This window comes from Macaca fascicularis, chromosome 1 (assembly GCF_037993035.2).
Source record: "Macaca fascicularis isolate 582-1 chromosome 1, T2T-MFA8v1.1".
Lineage (NCBI taxonomy): Eukaryota > Metazoa > Chordata > Mammalia > Primates > Cercopithecidae > Macaca > Macaca fascicularis.
In genome coordinates, this window is record NC_088375.1 from 221,862,275 (window position 1) to 221,884,907 (window position 22,633).

Below are 22,633 nucleotides of genomic sequence, written 5' to 3' on the forward strand. Positions count from 1 at the left end.
CCTGTTACCAGGAATCAGAGGTGAGATTGAAAGATGAAAAATGCGGCTGGGAGCGGTGGCTCATGCCTGTAATCCCAGCACTCTGGGAGGCCTAGCGGGGCGGATCACGAGATCAGGAAATTGAGACCATCCTGGCCAACATGGTGAAGCTCCGTCTCTACTAAAAATACAAATACTAGCCGGGCGTGGTGGCGTGCGCCTCTAGTCCCAGCTGCTCAGGAGCATTGGGCAGGAGAATGGCTTGAACCCAAGAGGCAGAGGTTGCGCCACCGCACTCCAGCCTGGTGAAGAGCGAGGCTCTGTCTTTAAAAAAAAAAAAAAAAAGAAAAAAGAAAAGAAAAATGAAAAATGCTGGGACTTCTGCTGAGAAAAGAGAACAAGATGTATTGATCTTATGCCAGGCCCCATGCCAAGCCCTAAACATGAACCATCTTATTGAATCCTACCAGGGTCCCATAAACTGTTGGACATCATCATCCTCATTTTACAGGGAACCTGAGGCTCTTCAGGGAAGGTCACTCATCACCCACAGGCACTTGATCGTTCTCCATCCTTGGATGATGTGCGATTCCAAAACATGCTGCACCAGTCTCTTCCTTGATGGGGAGAGAGAGGAGGTGTTGTGAGAAAATCTCTCATTGATCCGGCCATAGCTCCCCAAAAAGATGAAACTTTTTAAATGTCAGATGGAAATATTTAAAAAGTGTTTGATGCCTGTATAGTTTTAGTGTTTTACTTAAAGGGAGTGTGGCTGTCTTTACTGGCTACAACCAGTTTAATTCAAGAAGGGCTGCTAGTCATCAGGGAACAAGTCAAGTGTTGGTGCCTCCCAGAGGCTCTTCCTTGATAGGGCTCTAGAGGGGGGCCATTATGAGAAAATCTCTCATCGATCTGACCCAGCTCCCCAAAAAGATGTAACTGTTTTTTTTTTTTTTTTTTTTGAGACAGATTATTTGTATTTATTTATTTTTTTCTTTTTTTTGAGACGGAGTCTCACTCAGTCGCCCAGACTGGAGTGTAGTGGTGCGATCTCAGATCACTGCAAGCTCCGCCTCCTGGGTTCACGCCATTCTCCTGCCTCAGCCTCCTGAGTAGCTGGGACTACAGGCGCCCGCCACCGCGCCCGGCTAATTTTTTTTATTTTTATTAGAGATGGGGTTTCACCGTGTTAGCCAGGATGGTCTCGTTCTCCTGACCTCGTGATCCGCCCGCCTTGGCCTCCCAAAGTGCTAGGATTACAGGTGTGAGCCACCACGCCCGGCCTGTATTTATTTTTTTGAGACAAAGTCTCGCTCTGTCACCAGACTGGAGTGCAGTGGCACGATCTCGGCTCACTGCACCCTCTGCCTCCCGGGTTCAAGTGATTCTCCTGCCTCAGCCTCCTAAGTAGCTGGGACTACAGGCGTGCACCACCACGCCCAGCTAATGTTTGTATTTTTAGTAGAGACGGGGTTTCACCATGTTGGTCAGGAAGGTCTCCACCTCTTGACCTCGTGAGCCACCCATCTCAGCCTCCTGAAGTGCTAGGATTACAGGCATGAGCCACCGTGCCCAGCCTAGATGAAACTTTTAAAATGTGGCATTGAAATATTTAAGAAGCATTACTGTGGGTGCATCTGAGGCAAGAGAATCGCTTGAACTCAGGAGGCAGAGGTTGCAGTGAGTGGGGATCGTGTCACTGAACTCCAGCCTGGGTGCAGAAAGGCCTAGGTTTTAGTTTTCAGGTGTCCAGAAAAATGAGTTGGATATATCTACCCAAATAGGCAGGTATTCAGCAGCAGCACTGATCTAACTCCAGGTCATAAAATGACCTGTTGCCACAGCGAGAGCAGTAGTCAGTACAGAACAAGATCCTCTTGGGCTCCCTTAAATCCCTCACTCTCCCCATCAGCTCAGCCCCAAGTTGGGCAAATCTGCTCCGGCAGAGAGTACCACCAGCATCATAACTCTCCCGCGGGGCAGGATACAGCTCCAGGCATAAATTGTCCAATCTGATTGTGTGGCACAGCAGGTTCTCCAGGGTGGCCATGGAGACGGGATTTCCACGGAAGCTGAAGGTGGTGAGCTCAAAGCAGCGGCTCAGGGCAGGCAGGATGGTGTTGACTTGGGAGTCTACGATGCCACAGTCATCTAAGTCCAGGTACTCAAGGGTGCCTGCAACTTTTTCTAGCAGAACTTGGAGAGGCACAAGGCTGAAATTGGCCAGTCTGATGCCAGTCAGGTCCAGGGTCTTTAGTTGACCGATGCTCGGGCACTTGGACAGATGCCTCAAGTCTGATTCCAAAAGCACACAGTTAGTTATTGCGAGGATCTTTAATGAGGTCTTCAGACAGCTGGGGAGAGAGAGCAAGAAGTTAGTTCTGGGGAATTGTAGGGGTGAGTTGAGGGTGGTGGGGAATGTCAAGGTGAAGGACGAAGACCATTTTGCCCAAGCCCAGGGTCATTCTGATTGTCTGGTCAACACTTAGGATGCTGCGTGATGAAGAGCTTTGCCACTGAGATCAATTCCATTTTAGGCCCAGCACAGTAACTCACACCTGTAATCCCAGAACTTTGGGAGGCTGAGACAGGCGGATCACTGGAGGTCAGGAGTTTGAGACCAGCCTGGCCAACATGGCAAAACCCTGTCTCTACTAAAAATGCAAAAAGTAACTGGGCATAGTGGCGGACACCTGTAATTCCAGCTATTTGGGAGGGTAAGGCAGGAGAATTGCTTGAACCCAGGAGGTGGAGGTTGCAGTGAGCAGAGATCATGCCACTGCACTCCAGCCTGAGTGACAGAGCGAGACTCTGTCTCAAAAGAAAAAGAAATAAAAATTCCATTTCAGGCTGAGTCTTTTCACCATCATTTATAGGAATGGATCAAGTTCACAGAATCCCTAAAGCTCCCTTTCCTCATCTGTCAGGCAGAAACACACATTATGTGGGCTACAGGAGCCCAGTGGAGACGCAGGCATCAGGACAAATCCAGGCAGGATCCTGCAACATCAGCTGGGGTGGGCAGGCTGCAGGAGTCCCTGACATGCCTGTATCATCAGCAAACCATCTATCTCTTTCATCATTCTTTGTGCCTGCTCCCTGACCCTCTGTTTCAGAATCATGCATTTCTCAGGTAATTAATTTACCTGGAACTCAAAACAACCATTAGGACAGGGAATTAGAGATGGGTAATTCATGTTCACCAAGCTGTTGAGCACAGAGCTTATATTCTGAGACGTGCAGGTTTGCTGAGCATTCCCCTCTTCAGTGCCCACTTCACTTCCCCACTTCCCATTATCTTCTTAACAATTATCTTGTTTTTTGGCCAGGCGCGGTGGCTCAAGCCTGTAATCCCAGCACTTTGGGAGGCCGAGACGGGCGGATCACAAGGTCAGGAGATCGAGACCATCCTGGCGAACACAGTGAAACCCTGTCTCTACTAAAAAATACAAAAAACTAGCCGGGCGAGGTGACGGGCACCTGTAGTCCCAGCTACTTGGGAGGCTGAGGCAGGAGAATGGCGTAAACCCGGGAGGCGGAGCTTGCAGGGAGCTGAGATCCAGCCACAGCACTCCAGCCTGGGCGACAGAGCAAGACTCCGTCTCAAAAAAACCCAAAAAAACAAAAAAACAATTATCTTGTTTTTGGGTCGGGTGTGGTGGCTCACGCCTGTAATCCTGACACTTTGGGAGGCTGAAGTGGGTGGATCACCTGAGGTCAGGAATTTGAGACCAGCCTGGCCGATATGGTGAAACCCTGCCTCTCCCAAAAATAATTAACCAGGTGTGGTGACCCACACCTGTAATCCCAGCTACTCAGGAGGCTGAGGCAGGAGAATTGCTTGAACCCGGGAGGCGGAGGTTGCAGCAAGCCGAGATGACACCACTGCACTCCAGCCTGGGTGATAAAAGTGAAATTTCATCTCAGAAAAAGCAAAATTATCTGTTTATATTTTTTATTTATTCTTTTATTAGCAGGGGTCTTTGCTATGTTACCCAGACTGGTCTTAAACTCCTGGGCTCAAATTATCCTCTTGCCTCAGATTCCCAAAGTGTTAGGATTACAGGCATGAGCCAGCATCCCTGGCCTATTTCTCATCATCTTAACTTAGACACACATCCTCAGGAAGAATTCACAAATGCACCCTCACTAAATCTGAACCCTCCAGTAGCTAGTTTCCTAGCATGGCAGCCTCTCTATAGCATCTACCCCAGCTGATTCCTCTGTCTTCATTGGGATGAATGTGTGATACCCATTTCAGGACAGAGCTTCCAACAGGGAAATGCACTGACATTCTAGTGTCCCCTTTACTGTTACATCCTCATAGGCTGGCTCACAGTAGATGCCCACTGTAACAAGAAAGGCTCTGCTGTGGTCTGCAGAGAAAGCTCACCACCCTTCCTCACCTGAGCAGCTGGTCCAGGTGGCCTTCAAGGAAAGAAACAGAGTTCATATAAAGCTTTTGGAGGTAGCACAGCTTGAGGAACTGAGAGGTGAACTGGGTAACAAACTCCTTCTTCTTCTCTGGGGAAATGTAGTGAGAGACGTCCACATCAGAGAGAATGAGCCTGTGAAGATTCCTCATCTGGCCCAGGTAAGGGGTAAACTCTGCCAGGACGGGTAGTGTCCAATTGCAATTCACTTCCACCTCCTGGATACAGTCTAGGTTGACTATTTTCAGGATGTTTCTGATATTGTGGAAGGGCATTCCCAACATTTTCAGCTTCTTACAGCACAGGTGTAGTAAACCTTCCCTCTGCTTGACCCATAGAAAGAGGCAGGTGAGGCATTCATCCAGAGTCCTGTTCTTGAGGCAAAGGTCTATGAACACTGTCAAGGGCTGCTGTCCTCTCATCCTTGGACAGTGCTGCACTGGTTTTCTGTTCCACATATCATTTGGTAAGCACCCACTGGCCATGACTTCAGACCAAACCATCCAGAAGTTCTCACTGACATCCTGTAAATCCAGCACTTGAAGTTTCCACCTCCTGTGGAAAAATAGAAGAGAAGCTAAGAATGTAAGGACTCACTTCTGAACTTATACTTCACATCCTGGATATCAGCTCCTCTCCTCCTCCTCCCTGCTTCTTCTCCCTCTCTCTGACTTTTCTCCACACTGGTTTACCCTTGAATCCTGCCCAGTTCCACTGTTTTTTGTTTTGTTTTGTTTTTTTTTTTGAGATAAAGTCTTCCTCTGTGGCCCAGGCTGGAGTGCAGTGGTGCAATCTCAGCTCACTGCAACCTCCAGCTCCTGGGTTCAAGCAATTCTCCTGCCTCAACCTCCCAAGTAGCTGGGATTACAGGTGTCTGCCACCATGCCCAGCTAATTTTTGTATTTTTAACTCATTCGGGGTTTCACCATGTTGAGAGGTGAGGCCAGTTGGACTTCCTGGGTCGAGTGGGTACTTGGGGAACTTTCCTGTCTTACATGAGGATTGTAAAATGCACCAATCAGCGCTCTATAAAATGCATCAATCAGCAGGATTCTGAAAGTAGCCAATAGTGGAGAGTATTGAAAAAAGGGCAATCTGATAGGACAGAAATGGAACATGGGAGAGGACAATAAGGGAATAAAAGCTGGCCACTCCAGCCAGCAGTGACAGTCCACTTGGGTTCCCTTCCAGGCTGTGGAGACTTTGTCTTTATGCTCTTCACAATAAACCTTGCTACCGCTTATTCTTTGGATCTGTGCCATTTTTAAGAGCTGTAACAATCACTGCAAGGTCTGCGGCTTCATTCTTGAAGTCAGTGAGACCACAAACCCACCGGCAGGAACCAACTTTGGACAAATCTTGGGGGCTCGTCCGGGGATCTCACCACATGATGAGTACCATCAGACCCCTTTCACTTGCTATTCTGTCCTATTTTTCCTTAGAATTCGGGGGCTAATTACTGGGCACCTATCAGCCGGGTAAAAGCGACTAGCGCAGCTGCTGGACTAAAGACATGGGTGTCAGGCTTTCTGGGAAAGGGCCCGCTAACACCCCCGAGTCTTTGGAGTTGGGAGCATTGGTTTGCCTGAAATCAGCTTCTACTTTTCCTGCGTTTCTGGGCTGAGCCGAGGGTCAACAGAGAGGAAAGCCATTCAGCTCCGGGGTCCCAACAAAAAAGTTGGTTAACTCTGAAGCCATGAGTGGAGCTCTCAAAGTTACGCTGCCCAAGTGAGACTTGCCCATCTATCCTATCTATCCTGACCCTTGCCTCCTGGGTCCTAGTGCCTGTCAGACACATTTCCTCCCACTTCTTTTTCCGAGGCTAGTCCTGCATCTAGAAACCACTTCCTGTCCCTGGTGCTCTTCTAGTTTCTTCTATAAGGATTATTTCTAATATAAATTTCGGGACACTGTTCCCTTCTTTAGGCACCTAGGCTCACCAATCAGAAAGACAATTTTTGCCCACAGCCCTGTTGTGAGGGGGACAATCTGGAATTTTAGGATCCCTGCTCAGACTAGCAGGTCTAACAAAGGCTATTCCTGAAGCTAGGATATGGGGAGCCTCAGAAATTATAGACTCCAAAATTGAGGGGGATAGCCTTCCTAGTCATATGATGAGAAGTGAGGACAAAAGGCATCACTCTTCCAACCCTGGAGATCCCTTCCCTCCCTCAGGGTATGGTCCTCCACTTGAGAAATATCATCTTTATAAGACAAGGGTAGGGTCCCAATATCAACAGGAGAAAAAGCTTAGGACTAATTAGCAGGTTTTCAAGAATGCATTGGTAAGGGCCACTAAATCTGACCTTTCTTGGCCCTCTTTGTCGTCTAAGAGGAATGGCAAGGGTGCAGGTTTTTGAGAATGTGTTGGTAAAGGCCACTAAATCCAACCTTCCTCAGTCCTTTTTATGGTCAGGAGGAAAACAGGTGTTTCCGCTGCTGCTTCGGTGAGTACAACTATTCCGAACAGCAGGGTTCAGGGACCATTGTGGGTTCTTGGGTGGGGGAAAAAATAGACCAAAATCGCAGGTGGTTTTTTTCTGTTTTAGATAGGAAACACTCAGGCATCAACAAGCTCACCCTTGAAATACATTCTAAGCCATTGGGACCAATTTGACCCACAAACCCTGAAAAAGAAGCAGCTTATTTTTTTCTGCACTACAGCCTGGCCCCATTATTATCTCTCTGAGAGGGAAAAATGGCCACCTGAGGGAAGTATATATTACAATACTATCCTGCAGCTTGACCTTTCCTGCAAGAGGGAAAGCAAATGGAGTGAAATACCTTATGTCCAAGCTTTCTTTTCATTGAAGGATAATCCACAACTATGCAAAGCTTGCAATCTACATTCCACAGGAGGACCTCTCAGCTTACACCCATATCCTAGCCTCCCTACAGCTCTCCTTCCTATTAATGATGAGCCTCCTCTAATCTCCCCCACCCAGAAGGAAACAAGAAAAGAAGTCTCCAAGGGACCACAATCTCCCATCCCAGGCTATCGGTTATGACCCCTTCAAGCTGTAAGGAGAGGGGAATTTGGCAATTCAGGTACATGTCCCCTTCTCTCTCTCTGATTTAAAGCAGATCAAGGTAGACCTGGGGAAGTTTTCAGATGATCCTGATAGGTATATAGATGTCCTACAGGGTCCAGGGCAAACCTTTGACTTCACTTGGAGAGATATCATGCTATTGTTAGATCAAACCCTGGCCTTAAATGAAAAAAATGTGGCTTTAGCTGCAGCCTGAGAGTTTGGAGATACCTGGTATCTTAGTCAAGTAAATAATAGAATGACAGTTGGAGAAAGGGACAAATTCTCTACTGGTTAGCAAGCCATCCCCAGTATGGATCCCCACTGGGACCTCAACTCAGATCATGGGGACTGGAGTCACAAACATCTGTTGACCTGTGTTTTAGAAGGACTAAGGAGAAATGGGAAAAACCCCATAAATTATTCAATGATGTCCACCATAACTCAGGGAAAGGAAGAAAATCCTACTGCCTTCCTCAAGCACCTATGGGAGGCCTTAAGAAAATATACTCCTTTGTCACCTGACTCCCTCAAGGGTCAATTGATCCTAAGTTTATTACCTAATCAGCTACAGATATCAGGAAAAAACTCCAAATGTTAGCCTGGGGCCCTGGACAAAATTTCGAGGCTTTATTCAACCTGGCAACCTTGGTGTTCTATAATAGGGACCAAGAGGTACAGTTCAAAAAGGAAAAACAAGATAAGAGAAAGGCCACAGCCTTAGTCATGGTCCTCAGACAAACAACCCTTGGTGGTTCAGAGAGGACAGAAAATGGAGCAGACCAATCATCTGGTAAGGCTTTTTTATCAGTGTGGTTTGCCAGGACATTTGTCCAATGAGAAACAAGACACCCCCTCACCTATGTCCACTATGCCAAGGCAATCACTGAAAGGCAAACTGCCCCAGAGGACAAAGGTTCTCTGGGCCAGAAGCCCCCGACCAGATAATCCAACAACAGGATTGAGGGCACCTGGGGCAAGCGCCAGCTCATATCATCACCCTCACTGAGCCCTGCGTAAGTTTAACCATTGAAGGCCAGGAAATTGACTTCCTCCTGGACACTGGCACAGCTTTCTCAGTGTTAATCTCCTGCCCTAGATGGCTGTCCTCAGGGTCCATTACCATCCGAGGAATCCTGGGACAGCCTGTAACCAGGTATTTCTCCCGCCTCCTCAGTTGTGTAATTGGGAGACTTTGCTCTTTTCACATGCCTTTCTTGTTATGCCTGAAAGTCCCACACCCTTATTAGGGAGGGACATATTAGCCAAAGCTAGAGCTATTATCTATATGAATATGGGGAACAAGTTAGCCATTTGTTGTCCTCAACCCTGGCTTGAGGAGGGAATCAACCCTGAAGTCTGGGCATTGGAAGGACAATTTGGAAGGGTAAAAAATGCCCGCCTAGTCCAAATCAGGCTAAAAGAACCCAACACTTTTCCTTATCAAAGGCAATATCCCTTAAGGCCTGAAGCTCGTAAAGGATTGCAGGATATTGTTAGACATTTAAAAATTCAAGTCTTAGTAAGAAAATGCAGCAGTCCCTGCAACACCCCAATTCTAGGAGTGCAAAAACCAAATGTTCAGTGGAGACCAAGTGCCATCAATAAGACAGTAATTCCTCTATATACTCATCTAGTAGGATGGCAACCAGAGGCAGAAACAGCCTTCAAAACCTTAAAGCAGGCCCTAGTACAAGCTCTAGCCTTAAGCCTTCCCACAGGACAAAACTTCTCTGTATATGTCACATACAGAGTGGGAATAGCTCTTGGAGTCCTTACTCAGACTGTGGGAGAACCCCACAACCAGCGGCATGCCTAAGTAAGGAAACTGATGTAGCAGCAAAAGGCTGGCCTCACAGTTTACGGGTAATTGCGGCAGTGGCCATCTTAGTATCAGAGGCTATCAAAATAATACAAGGAAAGGATCTCACTGGACTACTTATGATGTAAATGGCATACTAGGTGCCAAAGGAAATTTATGGCTATCAGGCAACCACCTGCTTAGATACCAGGTGCTATTCTTTGAGGGAATGGTGCTTCAAATATGCACAGTGACCCTCAACCTGGCTACTTTTCTCCCAGAGGATGGGGAACCAATTGAGCCTGACTGCAAACAAATTGTAGCCCAGACTTATGCCGCCTGAGAGGATCTCTTAGAAATCCCCTTAGCCAATCCTGACCTTAACCCATAAACCGATGAAAACTCATTTGTGGGGAATGGGATACGAAGGGCAGGTTATGCCATGGTTAGTGACGTAACAGTACTTGAAAGTAAGCCTCTTCCCCCAGGGACCAGCCCCCAGTTAGCAGAACTAGTGGCACTTACCCGAGTGTTAGAACTGGGAAAGGAAAAAATTATAAATGTGTATACAGATAGCAAGTATGCTTATCTAATCATACATGCCCATGCGGCAATATGGAAAGAAATGGAGTGCCTAACCTCTGGGGGAACCCCCATTAAATAACACAAGGAAATCATGGAGTTATTGCACACAGTGCAAAAACCCAAGGAGGTGGCAGTCTTACACTGCTGAAACCATCACAAAGGTAAAGAGAAAAGCCAGAAGGAGACTGTCAGGCAGACACTGAGGCCAAAATTGCTGCCAGGCAGAACCTCCCATTAGAAATTCCTGTGGAAGGACACTTGGTATGGAACAACCCTCTCCAAGAGATTAAGCCCCAGTATTTCCCGACAGAAACAGAATGGGGACTTTCATGGGGGCATAGTTTTCTCCTCCCGGGGTGGTCAACGACAGAAGAGGGAAAGGTACTCATACCCGAAGCCAGCCAGTGGTAAATACTTAAGACCCTCCAGTAAACTTTTCATATGGGTATTGAGAGCACTCATCAAATGGCCAAATCCCTATTTACAGGGCAAAATCTCCTCCTGACCATCTGACAAGTAGTCAAAGCCTATGAGGTGTGCCAAAGGAATAATCCCTTGGTTCATCGTAAGGCCTCTCTGGGGGAACAAAGAATAGGGCACTATCCCAGAGAGGACTGGCAGTTAGACTGGTTTAACAGAGAGTGGGTTAAGTTGAGAGTCTTGTAGAGGTATATAAGTTTTCAATTATTATTGTTAGACTTCACGCATATGCCTAAGTCAAGGGGATTTCAATACTTGTTGGTCTGTGTTGATACCTCTACAAATTGGAGAGAAGCCTTCTCCTGCAAGACAGAGAAGGCTCAGGAAGTGGTTAAAGTCCTAATTCATGAAATAATTCCTAGATTTGGGCTTCCCCAAAGTGACAATGATCTGGCTTTTAAAGCCATAATACCTCAGGGAATTTCCAGGGCCCTAGGGATACAATATCACCTTTACTGCACCTGGAGGCCACAATCCTCAGGGAAGGTTGGGAAGGCAAAAGAAACACTCAAGAGACACTTAAGGAAACTAATACAAGAAACTCATCTCCCATGGCCTACTCTCTTGCCCACTGCCTTGTTGAGAATCCAAAATTCTCCTCACAAAATGGGGCTTGGTCCATATGAAATACTGTATGGACAACATTTTCTCACAAATGACTTCCTACTTGATCAGGAAATGGCCAACCTGGTCAAGGATATAACTTCCTTGACAAAATATCAACAAAACCTTAAAAACCTACCCGATGGATGTCACAGAGACAAGGGAATAGAGTTGTTCCAACCGGGAGATCTAGTGTTGGACAAGTCCCTCCCCTCTACCTCCCCATCTATGAATTCCTTGTGGGAAAGACCATACTTGGTAATTATTTCTACCCCTACTTCAGTCAAGGTGGCAGGAGTGGAATATTGCATTCACCACAGCCAAGTTAAACTTTGGACACCCCCTGAAGAACCTATGGGACCCTCAGCTCAGGAGTCCCAAGATCAGCCAGATCAGCCTCAATACAACTGTGAACCACTGGAGGACTTGTGTCTCCTATTTTGGAAGGAAACATCCCAGACTAAAAAGGCTCCTACAACTGATCCTGAGGAAAAACCCCTTCCTCCTTAAAAAGATAAGTGAAGGCCAGGCGCGGTGGCTCCCGCCTGTAATCCCAGCACTTTGGGAGGCGGAGGAGAGCGGATCACGAGGTCAGGCGATCAAGACCATCCTGGCTAACGCGGTGAAACCCTGTCTCTACTAAATATACAAAAAATTAGCTGGATTTGGTGGTGGGTGCCTGTAGTCCTAGCTACTTGGAAGGCTGAGGCAGGAGAATGGTGTGAACCCGGGAGATGGAGCTTGCAGTGAGCCGAGATCGCACCACTGCACTCTAGCCTGGGCAACATAGAGAGACTCCGTCTCAAAAAAAAAAAAAAAAAAAAGATAATAATTGAAAACTTATATACCTCTACAAGACTCTCAACCCACTTTCTGTTAAACCAGTCCAATCCTTCCCCGGCAAATGACTGTTGGCTTTGTATCTCTCTATCAGCCACTGCTTCGTTGATGCTCCCATTACCGCAAAAAACTGGGTCTTTACTAACTTAACTTACCACCCCCGTTATGAAGGAAAAGACCCTCTCCAACTTCTAAATATGCAATCATTAGCCGACTTTCCCATCTCTGATAGGACCAAAAATACCCTAACAGGATGCACAATCCAGTTTTTATGCTCTTACATTTCCAACCTCACCTGTTACATGAGCAATGAAAAATCCATATGCGGCCCTGTAACCATGAATACCATCTTAACTTTCCAAGTCCCTTTATCCATCCAACCCAATCTGTTATCAGGCCTGCCCCTGGGGCATACCACCCCATCAGAGTAATTACACCCTACAGCTTCAAGTCCCCATTGATCATAGTGACTTCCGAGTCACCCAAACAGCTCCATTCAGATGGCTTGTCTGCTTCTCAGGGACCCCAAAAGCCATCACCTCCTCCCTGCTTAACAAACAGTCCGGGTTGGGTAATGGCAAACATACTCCCTGCATGACCATTCACCCCTAGACCCCCCTGCAGCAATGCCCCCACCACTAGTGAATGCCTTCTCATCCCCTCTTTCAATTACTTTCTTGAATGCTTCCTAGTAGATACAAAATTTTTATTCTCCAATGAGAAAATAGAACACAGGGAGCCACTCAGTTTGCTCCCAACGCCCCTTTCCAGCCGCTCACAGGAGCTACCTTGGCAAGTACTCTAGGAGTATGGGAAACTGAAAACAACAAACTCACACTGCTTTTTAACGTACACAACCAGTTCTGCCTACCCAGCCAAGGCATATTCTATAAGAATATGGAATTTCAACCTATATCTGCCTCCTCACTAACTGGACAGGCACCTGCACCTTAGTCTTCCTAAGTCCCAACATTGACATTGCCCCAGGAAATCAGACCCCATCAGTGCCCCTCAAAGCTCAAGTCTGTCAGTACAGGGCCGTACAACTAATAACCCTACTTATAGGGTTAGGAATGGCCACAGCTACAGGAACCAGAATAGCTAGTTTATCTAAATCATTATCCTACTACCACACTCAAAGGATTTCTCAGGCAGTTTGCAAGAAATAACAAAATCTATCCTTACTCTACAATCCCAAATAGACCCTTTGGCAGCAGTGACTCTCCAAAACCGCCAAGGCCTAGGCCTCCTCATTGCTAAGAAAGGAGGACTCTGCACCTTCTTAGGAGAAGAGTGTTTTTACACTAACCAGTCAGGGATAGTATGAGATGCTGCCCGGTGTTTACAGGAAAAGGCTTCTGAAATCAGACAACGCCTTTCAAACTCTTATTATACCAACCTCTGGAGTTGGGTGACCTGGCTTCTCCCCTTTCTACATCCAGTGACACCCATCTTGTTATTACTCGCCTTCGGGCCCTGTATTTTTAACCTCCTTGTCAAATTTGTTTCCTCCAGGATCAAGGTCATCAAGCTACAGACAGTCTTACAAATGGAACCCCAAATGAGCTCCACTCACAACTTCTACCTAGAACCTCTGGACTGACCCACTGGCCCTTTGACTGGCCTAGAGAGCTCCCCTCTGGAGGATGCTACAACTGCAGGGCTCCTCTTTGCCTCTATCCAGCTGGAAGTAGCTAGAGCGGTCACCACCCAGTTCCCAACAGCAGTTGGGGTGTCCTGTTTAGAGGGGGGATTGAGAGGTGAGGCCAGCTGGACTTCCTGGGTCGAGTGGGGACTTGGGGAACTTTCCTGTCTTACAAGAGGATTGTAAAATGTGCCAATCAGTGCTCTGTAAAACACACCAATCAGCAGGATTCTAAAAGTAGCCAATCATGGGGAGGATTGAAAAAAAGGAACTCTGATAGGACAGAAATGGAACATGGGAGGAGACAATAAGGGAATAAAAGCTGGCCACCCCAGTCAGCAGCGGCAACCTGCTTGCTTCCACGGCAACCTTCCACGCTGTGGAAGCTTTGTCCTTTCGCTCTTCACCATAAACCTTGCCACCACTCACTCTTTGGGTTCGTGCCATCTTTAAGAGCTGTAACACTCACCACGAAGGTCCGTGGCTTCATATTTGAACTCAGCAAGACTACGAACGCACCGGCAGGAACCGATTCTGGACACAACGTTGGCCAGGCTGGTCTCCAACTCCTGACATCAGGCGATCCACCTGCCTTGGCCTCCCAAAATGCTGGGATTACAGGTGTGAGCCACTGTGCCCAGCCTACTTCCCACTTTCAGTGGTGCCTTTCAGTGCCACTAGAAGAGAGGTTCCTGTTACCTCAGTGGACCCTGTGTGGTGAGCAGTCCTTTCCCTGAGGAGCTGGGCAATGGCCAAGGCCTCTCTGAGCTTCCTCACCAGCACCATCAGAAGCCTATGGGCCCCCCTTGGACCTCCTCACTCCTCATGACCCAGCTGTTCCTTCTGTTGGACACCTGGGCCCTCCCCACCAGCCCATCTGGGCCACCTCACCTGAGACGAACCCTCTGGGTAACCAGTGCATCAAGCCCATCGAGCACAGCTTGGAAGGTCTCTGGGCAAGGCCTCTTCATCAGAGACCCCAGAGGAAGGCGGAGGAAAGGCCAGGCCTGCACCATCAGCTTCAGGGCCTCACAGTGTCTCCCGCTGAAGGCCTCCATGAACAGAGGGGGAAAAAGTTCCGTGGGCAGCTCCTCCAGGGTGGAGATGGTCAAGGCCTGGTCCCTCAGCAGGCTCCGCCCCGCCAGCTCCAGGAGTCTGGGTGGAGTCCGGATGCGCATCTTCATGAATCTGCAAGGAAAAGTTCCAGAGGACAAATGCAGAGAAAAGGCATCACTCTTAGGCCAAGCTCCTGCAATCTCATCTTCTCCCAGGGCCAAAGTCACTGCTCTGGCGAGGGTGAAAGAGTCCTCAGTTTACTCCAATTCTACTCTGTACTCATGGCCACAAAGCCAGCATTCTGCCTCTGCTGCATCAGCATGAGCGTCTCCCAAGCAGTGAGGAGGCAGGACCCGCACTAGCCCTTCCTCTCTATCCAGTGCTCCATCCAGTGACTAGTGAGCCTGGAGGAACCTGAAAACTAACCCCTCCCACCTTTGGGGGAAATTTCTAATTACTCAAGGTTCTAAAACATTGGGAATGGGAGTGTCACAAGCCTACGTGCCTACATTCCCAGTTCCTACAAATTAGCTGGTTGGGAACATTCACGGGGCATCCCTAGAATGGGTTCCATTTGTTTTCTTTTCATTATTTAAGCTTTCTTTCTTTCTCTTTCTCTCTCTCTTCTTTCCCTCATCCCTCCCTTCCTCCTTTTTTTTCTTTTCTTTTTTTGTTCGACAGGGTCTTGCTGTGTCACCCAGGCTGGAGTGCAGTGGTACAATCTCCGCTCAGTGCAGCCTTGACCTCCCAGGCTCAGAGGATTCTTCCACCTCAGTCTCCCAAGCAGCTGGGACCACAGGCATGCATCACCATGCCTAGCTAACCTTTTAGTTTTTGACGTTTTTTAAAGACAATGGGTTTCCCTATGTTGTCCAGGCTGGTCTTGAACTCCTATAGTCAAGCAATCCACGCGCCTTGGCCTGCCAAAGTGCTGGGATTACACACATGAGCCACCGTCCCAGCCTCATTATTGAAAATTTCAGTGGGAAACTTTGAAAGCTATGTGACAGTGTTATGCATCATTCGCAAGACAGAGATGTTTGCATACACACCTCTTACACATATTAAAAATGAACCATTAAAAATGGCTGGGCATGGTGACTTATGCCTGTAATCCCAGCACTCTGAGAGGCCGAGGCGGGCAGATAGATTGAGGTCAGCCTGGCCAACATGGTGAAATCCTGTCTGTACTAAAAATACAAAAAATTAGCTGGGCATGGTGGTACACACCTGTAATCCCAGCTACTCGGGAAGCTGAAGCTGGAGAATAACTTGAACCTGGGAGGTGGATGTTGCAGTGAGCTGAGATCGGGCCACTCCACTGCAGCCTGAGTGACAGAGCAAGACTATGTCTATATATATATATTACATAGAATGTAATTACATAATATATATATATTACATACAATGTTTTAAAACTTTTATTGAAGGGGCCGGGTGTGGTGGCTCACACCTGTAATCCCAGCACTTTAGGAGGCCACAGCGGTTGTATCACCTGAGGTCAGGAGTTGGAGACTAGCCTGGCCAACATGGTGAAACCCCGTCTCTACTAAAAAAAATGCCCACAAAAATTAGCTGGGTGTGGTGGCATGCACCTGCCATTGCAGTTACTTGGAAGATTGAGGCACGAGAATCGCTTGAACCCAGGAAGCAGAGATTGCGCCACTGCACTCCAGCCTGGTTGACAAGGTGAAACCCTGTCTCAAAAAAAAAACTTTTAGTAAAAAGGAAAACCTAACTTGTAAAATCACAATACCCCAAAGTCTATGAACTATAATTTAAGGGCACACAAAGTCACAAAATATATATTTAAAATGTCAAGAAGTCTGGGTGTGGTGGCTTACGCCTGTAATCCCAGCACTTTGGGAGGCCGAGGTGGGTGGATCCCAAGGTCAGGAGTTCAAGACCAGCCTGGAAAACAGTGATATCCCATCTCTACTAAAGAAAAAAAAAATTATCCAGGCATGATGGCGGGCGCCTGTAGTCCCAGCTACTTGAGAGGCTGAGTCAGGAGAATTGCTTGAACCAGGGAGTCGGAGGTTGCAGTGAGCCGAGATCACCCCACTGCACTCCAGCCTGGGCAACAGAGTGAGACTCTTTCTCAAACAAATAAACAAAAAACAAAAACACAAAAACTTCTTATCTAAGACTTTTGAAACAGCAAAAACCAAAGCATAAATCAAAATGTTGAGGATAAAGACAAACCTGCATTTAGAGAAAAATTCAAAGCCAAAATTCATTCATCTGATAAAACAGATAGGATAATTCTCTGTGCCATCTTGGGCTGCCTGAAACCATCTGAAGCTGGCTGACTGCAGATCAAATGGGAGTGTCTTTATGGAGGTGGTAACTTACCAGATCTGGACTCAGTGTTCAGGGTGCTTGGACTCCTCACAGTATCAAGAAGTAACTCCAGGCCTCAGGTCTCTCCCATAGATCTTTAGAGGATTTTATGGACCTTTCTAATCACATCACCCCTTTGCCAATCAGAAAACACCTTGGCTTGGCACAGTGGCTCACACCTGTAGTGTCAGCAGTTTAGGGGGCTGAGAAGGGTAGATCCCTTGAGGTCAGGAGTTTGAGACCAGCTTGGCCAACATGGCAAAACGCTGTCTCTACTAAAAATACAAAAATTAGCCAGGTGCAGTGGTGTGTGCCTGTAGTCCCAGCTACTAGGGAGACTGAGGCAGGAGGATCACTTGAACCCAGGAGGAAGAGGTTGCAGTGAGCTGAGATTGTACCACTGCAGTCCAGCCCGAGAAATAGGCTAGATTCATCTCAAAAACAAAAACAAAAAAAAAAAGAAAAAGAAAAAAGAAAACTACATTTGATTAGATTTCTTAACTCCACCCAGTTAATCCTGATTGGATTTTTGGCTTTCTTCCAGATTAGCTGATGAACTTAAATATTCATCCATCAAAGTGAAAGATTTAGGGATAGGGTGAAAGTGCAGGACTCATTCACTGATTCACTCCACAAACATGGAGCTTTACTAACATGTGTCTTTCATAGTCCTGAGTGTGAGATAGGGAAGGGTTGAATCTCTTCCTGACATTAGACAGAAAGAAAAAACTTGAAAGTATCTTTGTTGAGGGATCCCTGGTCACAAATTTATCAAAATATTTCAGAGTTAAAAAAGTTGTACAAAGACAGAGATGACATTCCCTAAGAAAACACAATAGAAATCATCATGTATCCAGTGATTACCTGGGTGGTATAATTTAATTTTTTTTTGGTGTGGTGGGGTTGGGGGCTGAGTCTCACTTCCTAGCCCAGGCTGGAGTGCAGTGGTGTCATCTCGGTTCACTGTAACCTCCACCTCCCAGGTTCAAGTGATTGTCATGCTTCATCCTTCCATGTAGCTGGGATTACAGGCATGCACCCCCACGTCTCCATTCAGGTGGAAGAGTTACAATGAGGATGTGATCGGTTTAAAATTAAGGTCAAAGATTCTCTGAAGGAAATCAGGCCAAAATTACCATGAAAAACTAGGTAGGATAATTCAATTACAATGAAAACTAGATAGGAAAAAGAAGGGTGGGAGCCGGGCAGGGTGGGGCTGATTGTTTTAAATGAAATTTGGGGAAGAAACCACGACATGTGAATATGTTGGGGGATCTTGGGGGATCTGTTGGGAATCTTGCAAGAATTGAAAGTCTTGTGTCTAGATTGAGGTTAAAAATTAAAAGGTTAAGTAGCTACAAAAGAGAAGATGTAGAATCTGAAAATTCAACATTATCCTTGAGGGGAGTGAGAGAGGTTCAATGTTTCCAAGAAGTTAAAGGGTATTTCCTCCCCAAAGACATGGGCTTAGCTCAGCAAAGCAGTTTGAGAAAATTAAAGAATGTGAGGCCAGGCGTGTTGGCTCATGCCTGTAATCCCAACACTTTGGGAGGCCGAGGTGGGTTGATCACTTGAAGCCAGGAGCTGGAGACCAGCCTGGGAAACACAATGAAATCCTGTCTCTACTAGAAATACAAAAATTAACTTGGTGTGGTGGCTTATGCCTCTAATCCCAGCTACTTGAGAGGCTGAAGCATGAGATTCACTTGAACCTGGGAGGTGGGTTGTAGTGAGCCAAGATGGCGCCACTACTCTCTAGCCTGAGTGACAGAGCAAAACTCTGCTTAAAAAAAAAAAAAAAAAATTAAATTAAATTAAAGGCAGCACAAGATGACCAATTAAACGCCACTATGGTGGTCACAGCCAAGTATAAAGGACTCCAGAGAAAAAGTCTCTAGTGTCAGGATAATCTGGTCATGGGTGGGCAAAAATTACCACTAGGACATAAGCAAATCTCAAGACAATTTTCATGCAACTCGGAAAGACTTGGTCACTGGTGGAACAATGCGGGCGCAGGCCGCCACCAAGTATAAAAAGAGAATTCTGTACAAGGAACACTTGTCAAAGCAAATCACTTTGCCCAAACTTCACATTCCAACAGAATTTAAGATTTCCTTTGCTCTAGAGATATTATTAAGAAGTGGAATGGGATCCTCAAAATTCTAAGGCATCCCAGACAAAGCTTCTGGGACTCCAACCAGCTATACATTCAAAATTCATGGTTATTCTCATATGCATTTTTAAACTGATGGGAAAATTACACACCCAGGATAATTTATGGCCACTGTGGGAATTATTGGAAATCTTTAAGACTGTTTTTCTTACAAAACCACAATTGTAGGATTAAACAGTCTGAATGGGATGCTAGTATGTAGAGGCCTCTCAACTCTTTCTCCCCTTTTTTGAGGGTTGGGGGGTGGGTTGGGATCTGCCTACTGATTTCAAGTAGTTGGATTTTTTTTAGCTGTTTGCTTAAGACTCTTTTTTGTGTGGGGGGGAAAGGTCTCACTCTGTTGCCCAGGCTGGAGTATAGCAGTGGTGGGAGGATGGCTCACTGCAGCCTCAAACTTCCAGGCTCAAGGGATTCTCCCACCTCAGCCACCCAAATAGCTGGGACTACAGATGCATGCCACCACGCTTGGCTAATTTAAAAATATTTTATGTAGATGCTGGGGACTGGTGGTTCATGGTTATAATCCCAGCACTTTGTGAGGCCAAGATGGGTGGATCACTTGAGGTCAAGAGTTCGAGACCAGTCTGGCCAACATGGTGAAACCCCACCTCTACTAAAAATACAAAAATTAGCCAGGCATGGTGGCAGGCAGCTGTAATCACAGCTACTCAAGAGGCTGAGGCATGAGAATTGCTTGAGCCTGGGAGGTGGAGGTTGCAGTGAGCCGAGATCAGGCCACTGCACTCCAGCCGGGCCAACAGAGCAAGACTCTATCCCCCACCCAAAAAAAAATGTTTTGTGGAAATGGAGTTTTGCCATGTTGCCCAGATTGGTCTTGAAACCCTGGGCTCAAATGATCCTCCCACCTTGGCCTCCCAGTGTTCAGGTTATAGGCATGAATTACTGCTCCCACAGTTATAGGCATGAATTACATTTCCCAATTCTGAAATGACATAAAACGGCCGGGCGTGGTGGCTCACGCCTGTAATCCCGGCACTTTGGGAGGCCGAGGCGGGCGGATCACGAGGTCAGGAGATCGAGACCATCCTGGCTAACACGGTGCAACCCCGTCTCTACTAAAATACAAAAAATTAGCTGGGCACGGTGGCGGGCGCCTGTAGTCCCAGCTACTCGGGAGGCTGAGGCAGGAGAATGGCGCGAACCCAGGAGGCGGAGCTTGCAGTGAGCCGAGATCGTGCCACTGCACTCCAGCCTGGGCGACAGAGTGAAGACTCCGCTCAAAAAAAAAAAAAAAAAAAAAAAAAGAAATGATATAAAGCAAAGCACAAATCAAAATGTTTGAAATAAAGACAAAACTGCATTTAAAAGAAAAAATTCAAAGCTTCAAATTGTTCATACAAAAAAAAAAAAACCAAAAAACCAAAAAAACAAACAAAAAAACAGGATATAACTCTGTGCCTGCACTGTCACCATCCCACACGGGTTGACTGTAGATCAAATGGGCTTGTCCTTGTAGAGATTAGGGACTTACCAGATGTGGACTGAGTTTGCAGGGTGCTCAGACCTCAGGAAGAACCGAGCAGTAACTCCAGACTTGAAGACTTTGGGTCTCTCCTGTGGGTCTTTAGAAGCTTTTATTGACCTTTCTAATCACAACTCCCATCCACACCCCTCCACATATCCACTGCTAAATTCCAATCAAAAAGTGATATCTGATTGCATTTCTGAAGCTCCACCCAGTTAATCCTGATTGGGTTTTTGGTTCTCCACAGATTAATGGATTGAACCAGATATCCATTCATATCAGATATGATTCATTTCATGAATCAAGAAAGTGACAGCATTAGGGATAGGGTAGAAGTCAAGAATTCATTCATTCAAGGCTCGGTGGCTCAGGCCTGTAATCCCAGCACTTTGGGAGGCCAAAGGAGGTGGATCACCTGAGGTCAGGAGTTCAAGACCAGCCTGGCCAGCATGGTGAAACCCCGTCTCTGTCTCAAAATAAAATAATTGGCTGGGCATGATGGTGGGGGCCTGTAATGCAGCTACTTGGGAGGCTGAGGTGGGAGAATTGCTCGAACCCGGGAGACAGAGGTTGCAGTGAGCAGAGATTGTACCATTGCACTCCAGCCTGGGCGACAGAGGGAGACTCTGTCAAAAAAAAAAAAAAAAAAAAAGAAAAAAAAGAAAAGAAAAAGAAAAAAGAAAAAAAAAGAATTCATTCATTCATGAGCTCCACAAACACTGATGGAATTTTACTAATATGTGACCTTCACAGTCCTGAGTGTGAGGCAGGGAAGGGTTTGATCAAGATATTAGAGAGAAAAATAAAATCTGAAAGTAGTATTGTTGGGAGATCTTTGGCCACATCAAAATTATAAAAACACTTTACAGTGGCCGGGCGCGGTGGCCCACACCTGTAATCCCAGCACTTTGGGAGGCCAAGGTGGGTGGATCATGAGGTCAGGGGTTCGAGACCAGCCTGACCAACATGGTGAAACCTGGTTTCTACTAAAAATACAAAAATTAGCTGGGCTTGGTGACATGCGCCTGTAATCGCAGCTACTCAGGAGGCTGAGGCACTCCAGCCTGGGCGACAGAGCAAGACTCCATCTCAAAAAATAAAAAATGCTTTATAGTGAAAATAGATTTGTAAAAACAGAGGTGTCGTCCCTACAAAATCAGAATAAAAATCTCCATGTATCGAATGGTCTTCTGGGTTTTACATCACCTAATGTAGCAGATTATACACTCGTTCTGGTGGAAGGGGGGTGCCACTGAGGACATGAGTGGTCTCAGGGCTTAGGTTAAGACTTCTTTGGAAGAAATTCAAACCATACCTATAAACTTTAGAAATTTAATCAGTGAAGAAGGGAGGGGGAGAAACCAAAATAAACCAAGCTCGCAGCGCACTCAGCATTCATCATGAGGTCAGCTTGCTCTCCGACCTCTTCCTCATGGTTGCTGGCAGCCTGCTGTCCCCAAATCATGTAGACCTTAGATTACATGTTCCCCTTAACTGCCCTGCAGACAACAATTTAAGCATTGTAAGACATTCTTTTTCATTTGACATATTCTTTCAGGTTCTGCATATCAGGGAAACTACTGATGCCAGCTCATCTGAAGGGCCCTGCAAGGCACCAACTCACCAAAAAATGCAGTTTCAACATCCTGATGACTTCATACCTCTTACCGCCACCAAAATACACCAACTTTCCAGCCCCTTGCTATCCATGATCCCCTGAAAACCCTGAGTAATTCTTGGGGAGATGAATTTGAGGATCTCCTCCTAGCTTCTCATTCAGCCACCCTGTGATCATTAAACTCTCTGCTGCAAACCCTGCTGTCTCAGAATGTTGGTAAACTACTATGCTGCAGGCATAGGAACCTGATGGTCCTGTAATAAAGTCTTGTCAAAATTACAAAGGGAAGTGAGGGTGGGGGCTGGTCAGGGTTGAGCTGGGTGTTTTAATGGGATCCTGGGAGTGAACCAAGACTTGGTAAACATGTTGGGGGTTACTGAGTGGGTGGAGGAGGAATCTATCCAACATTGCACTGATACCCCTTTGGTTTTGATCCTTAAGAGCAAGGATGAGTCTTTCAAAACAATTTATATAATCTTCCTTATTTTTCCTTTCAAATCTTTGTCTTCTTTTACCTCCCTGGATAATCTCACATTTATTCCCATTGCTTTGCTCATTTCGT

The 22,633-nt window shown here is 46.5% G+C and overlaps 2 protein-coding genes across 2 annotated transcripts in view; one reads left to right on the top strand and one right to left on the bottom strand.

The window, feature by feature from the left end:
* Positions 1-22,266, top strand: part of LRRC38 (leucine rich repeat containing 38) — a 112,584-nt gene extending 90,318 nt beyond the window's left edge. Inside the window, exon 2 of the mRNA XM_074019793.1 lies at positions 22,012-22,266. Within this exon, the coding sequence (XP_073875894.1) occupies positions 22,012-22,037 (26 nt within the window). The 3' untranslated portion in view covers positions 22,038-22,266. The remainder of the gene's footprint in view (positions 1-22,011) is intronic.
* Positions 1,663-14,696, bottom strand: LOC102136807 (PRAME family member 20). The gene is made up of 3 exons (XM_065529737.2): positions 14,287-14,696; positions 4,386-4,967; positions 1,663-2,333 (listed from the first exon to the last, which is right to left on the bottom strand). The coding sequence occupies exons 1-3, from the start codon at positions 14,577-14,579 to the stop codon at positions 1,772-1,774; spliced, it is 1,437 nt and encodes a 478-aa protein (XP_065385809.1). The 5' UTR covers positions 14,580-14,696; the 3' UTR covers positions 1,663-1,771.
* Positions 22,267-22,633: the final 367 nt, after the last annotated feature.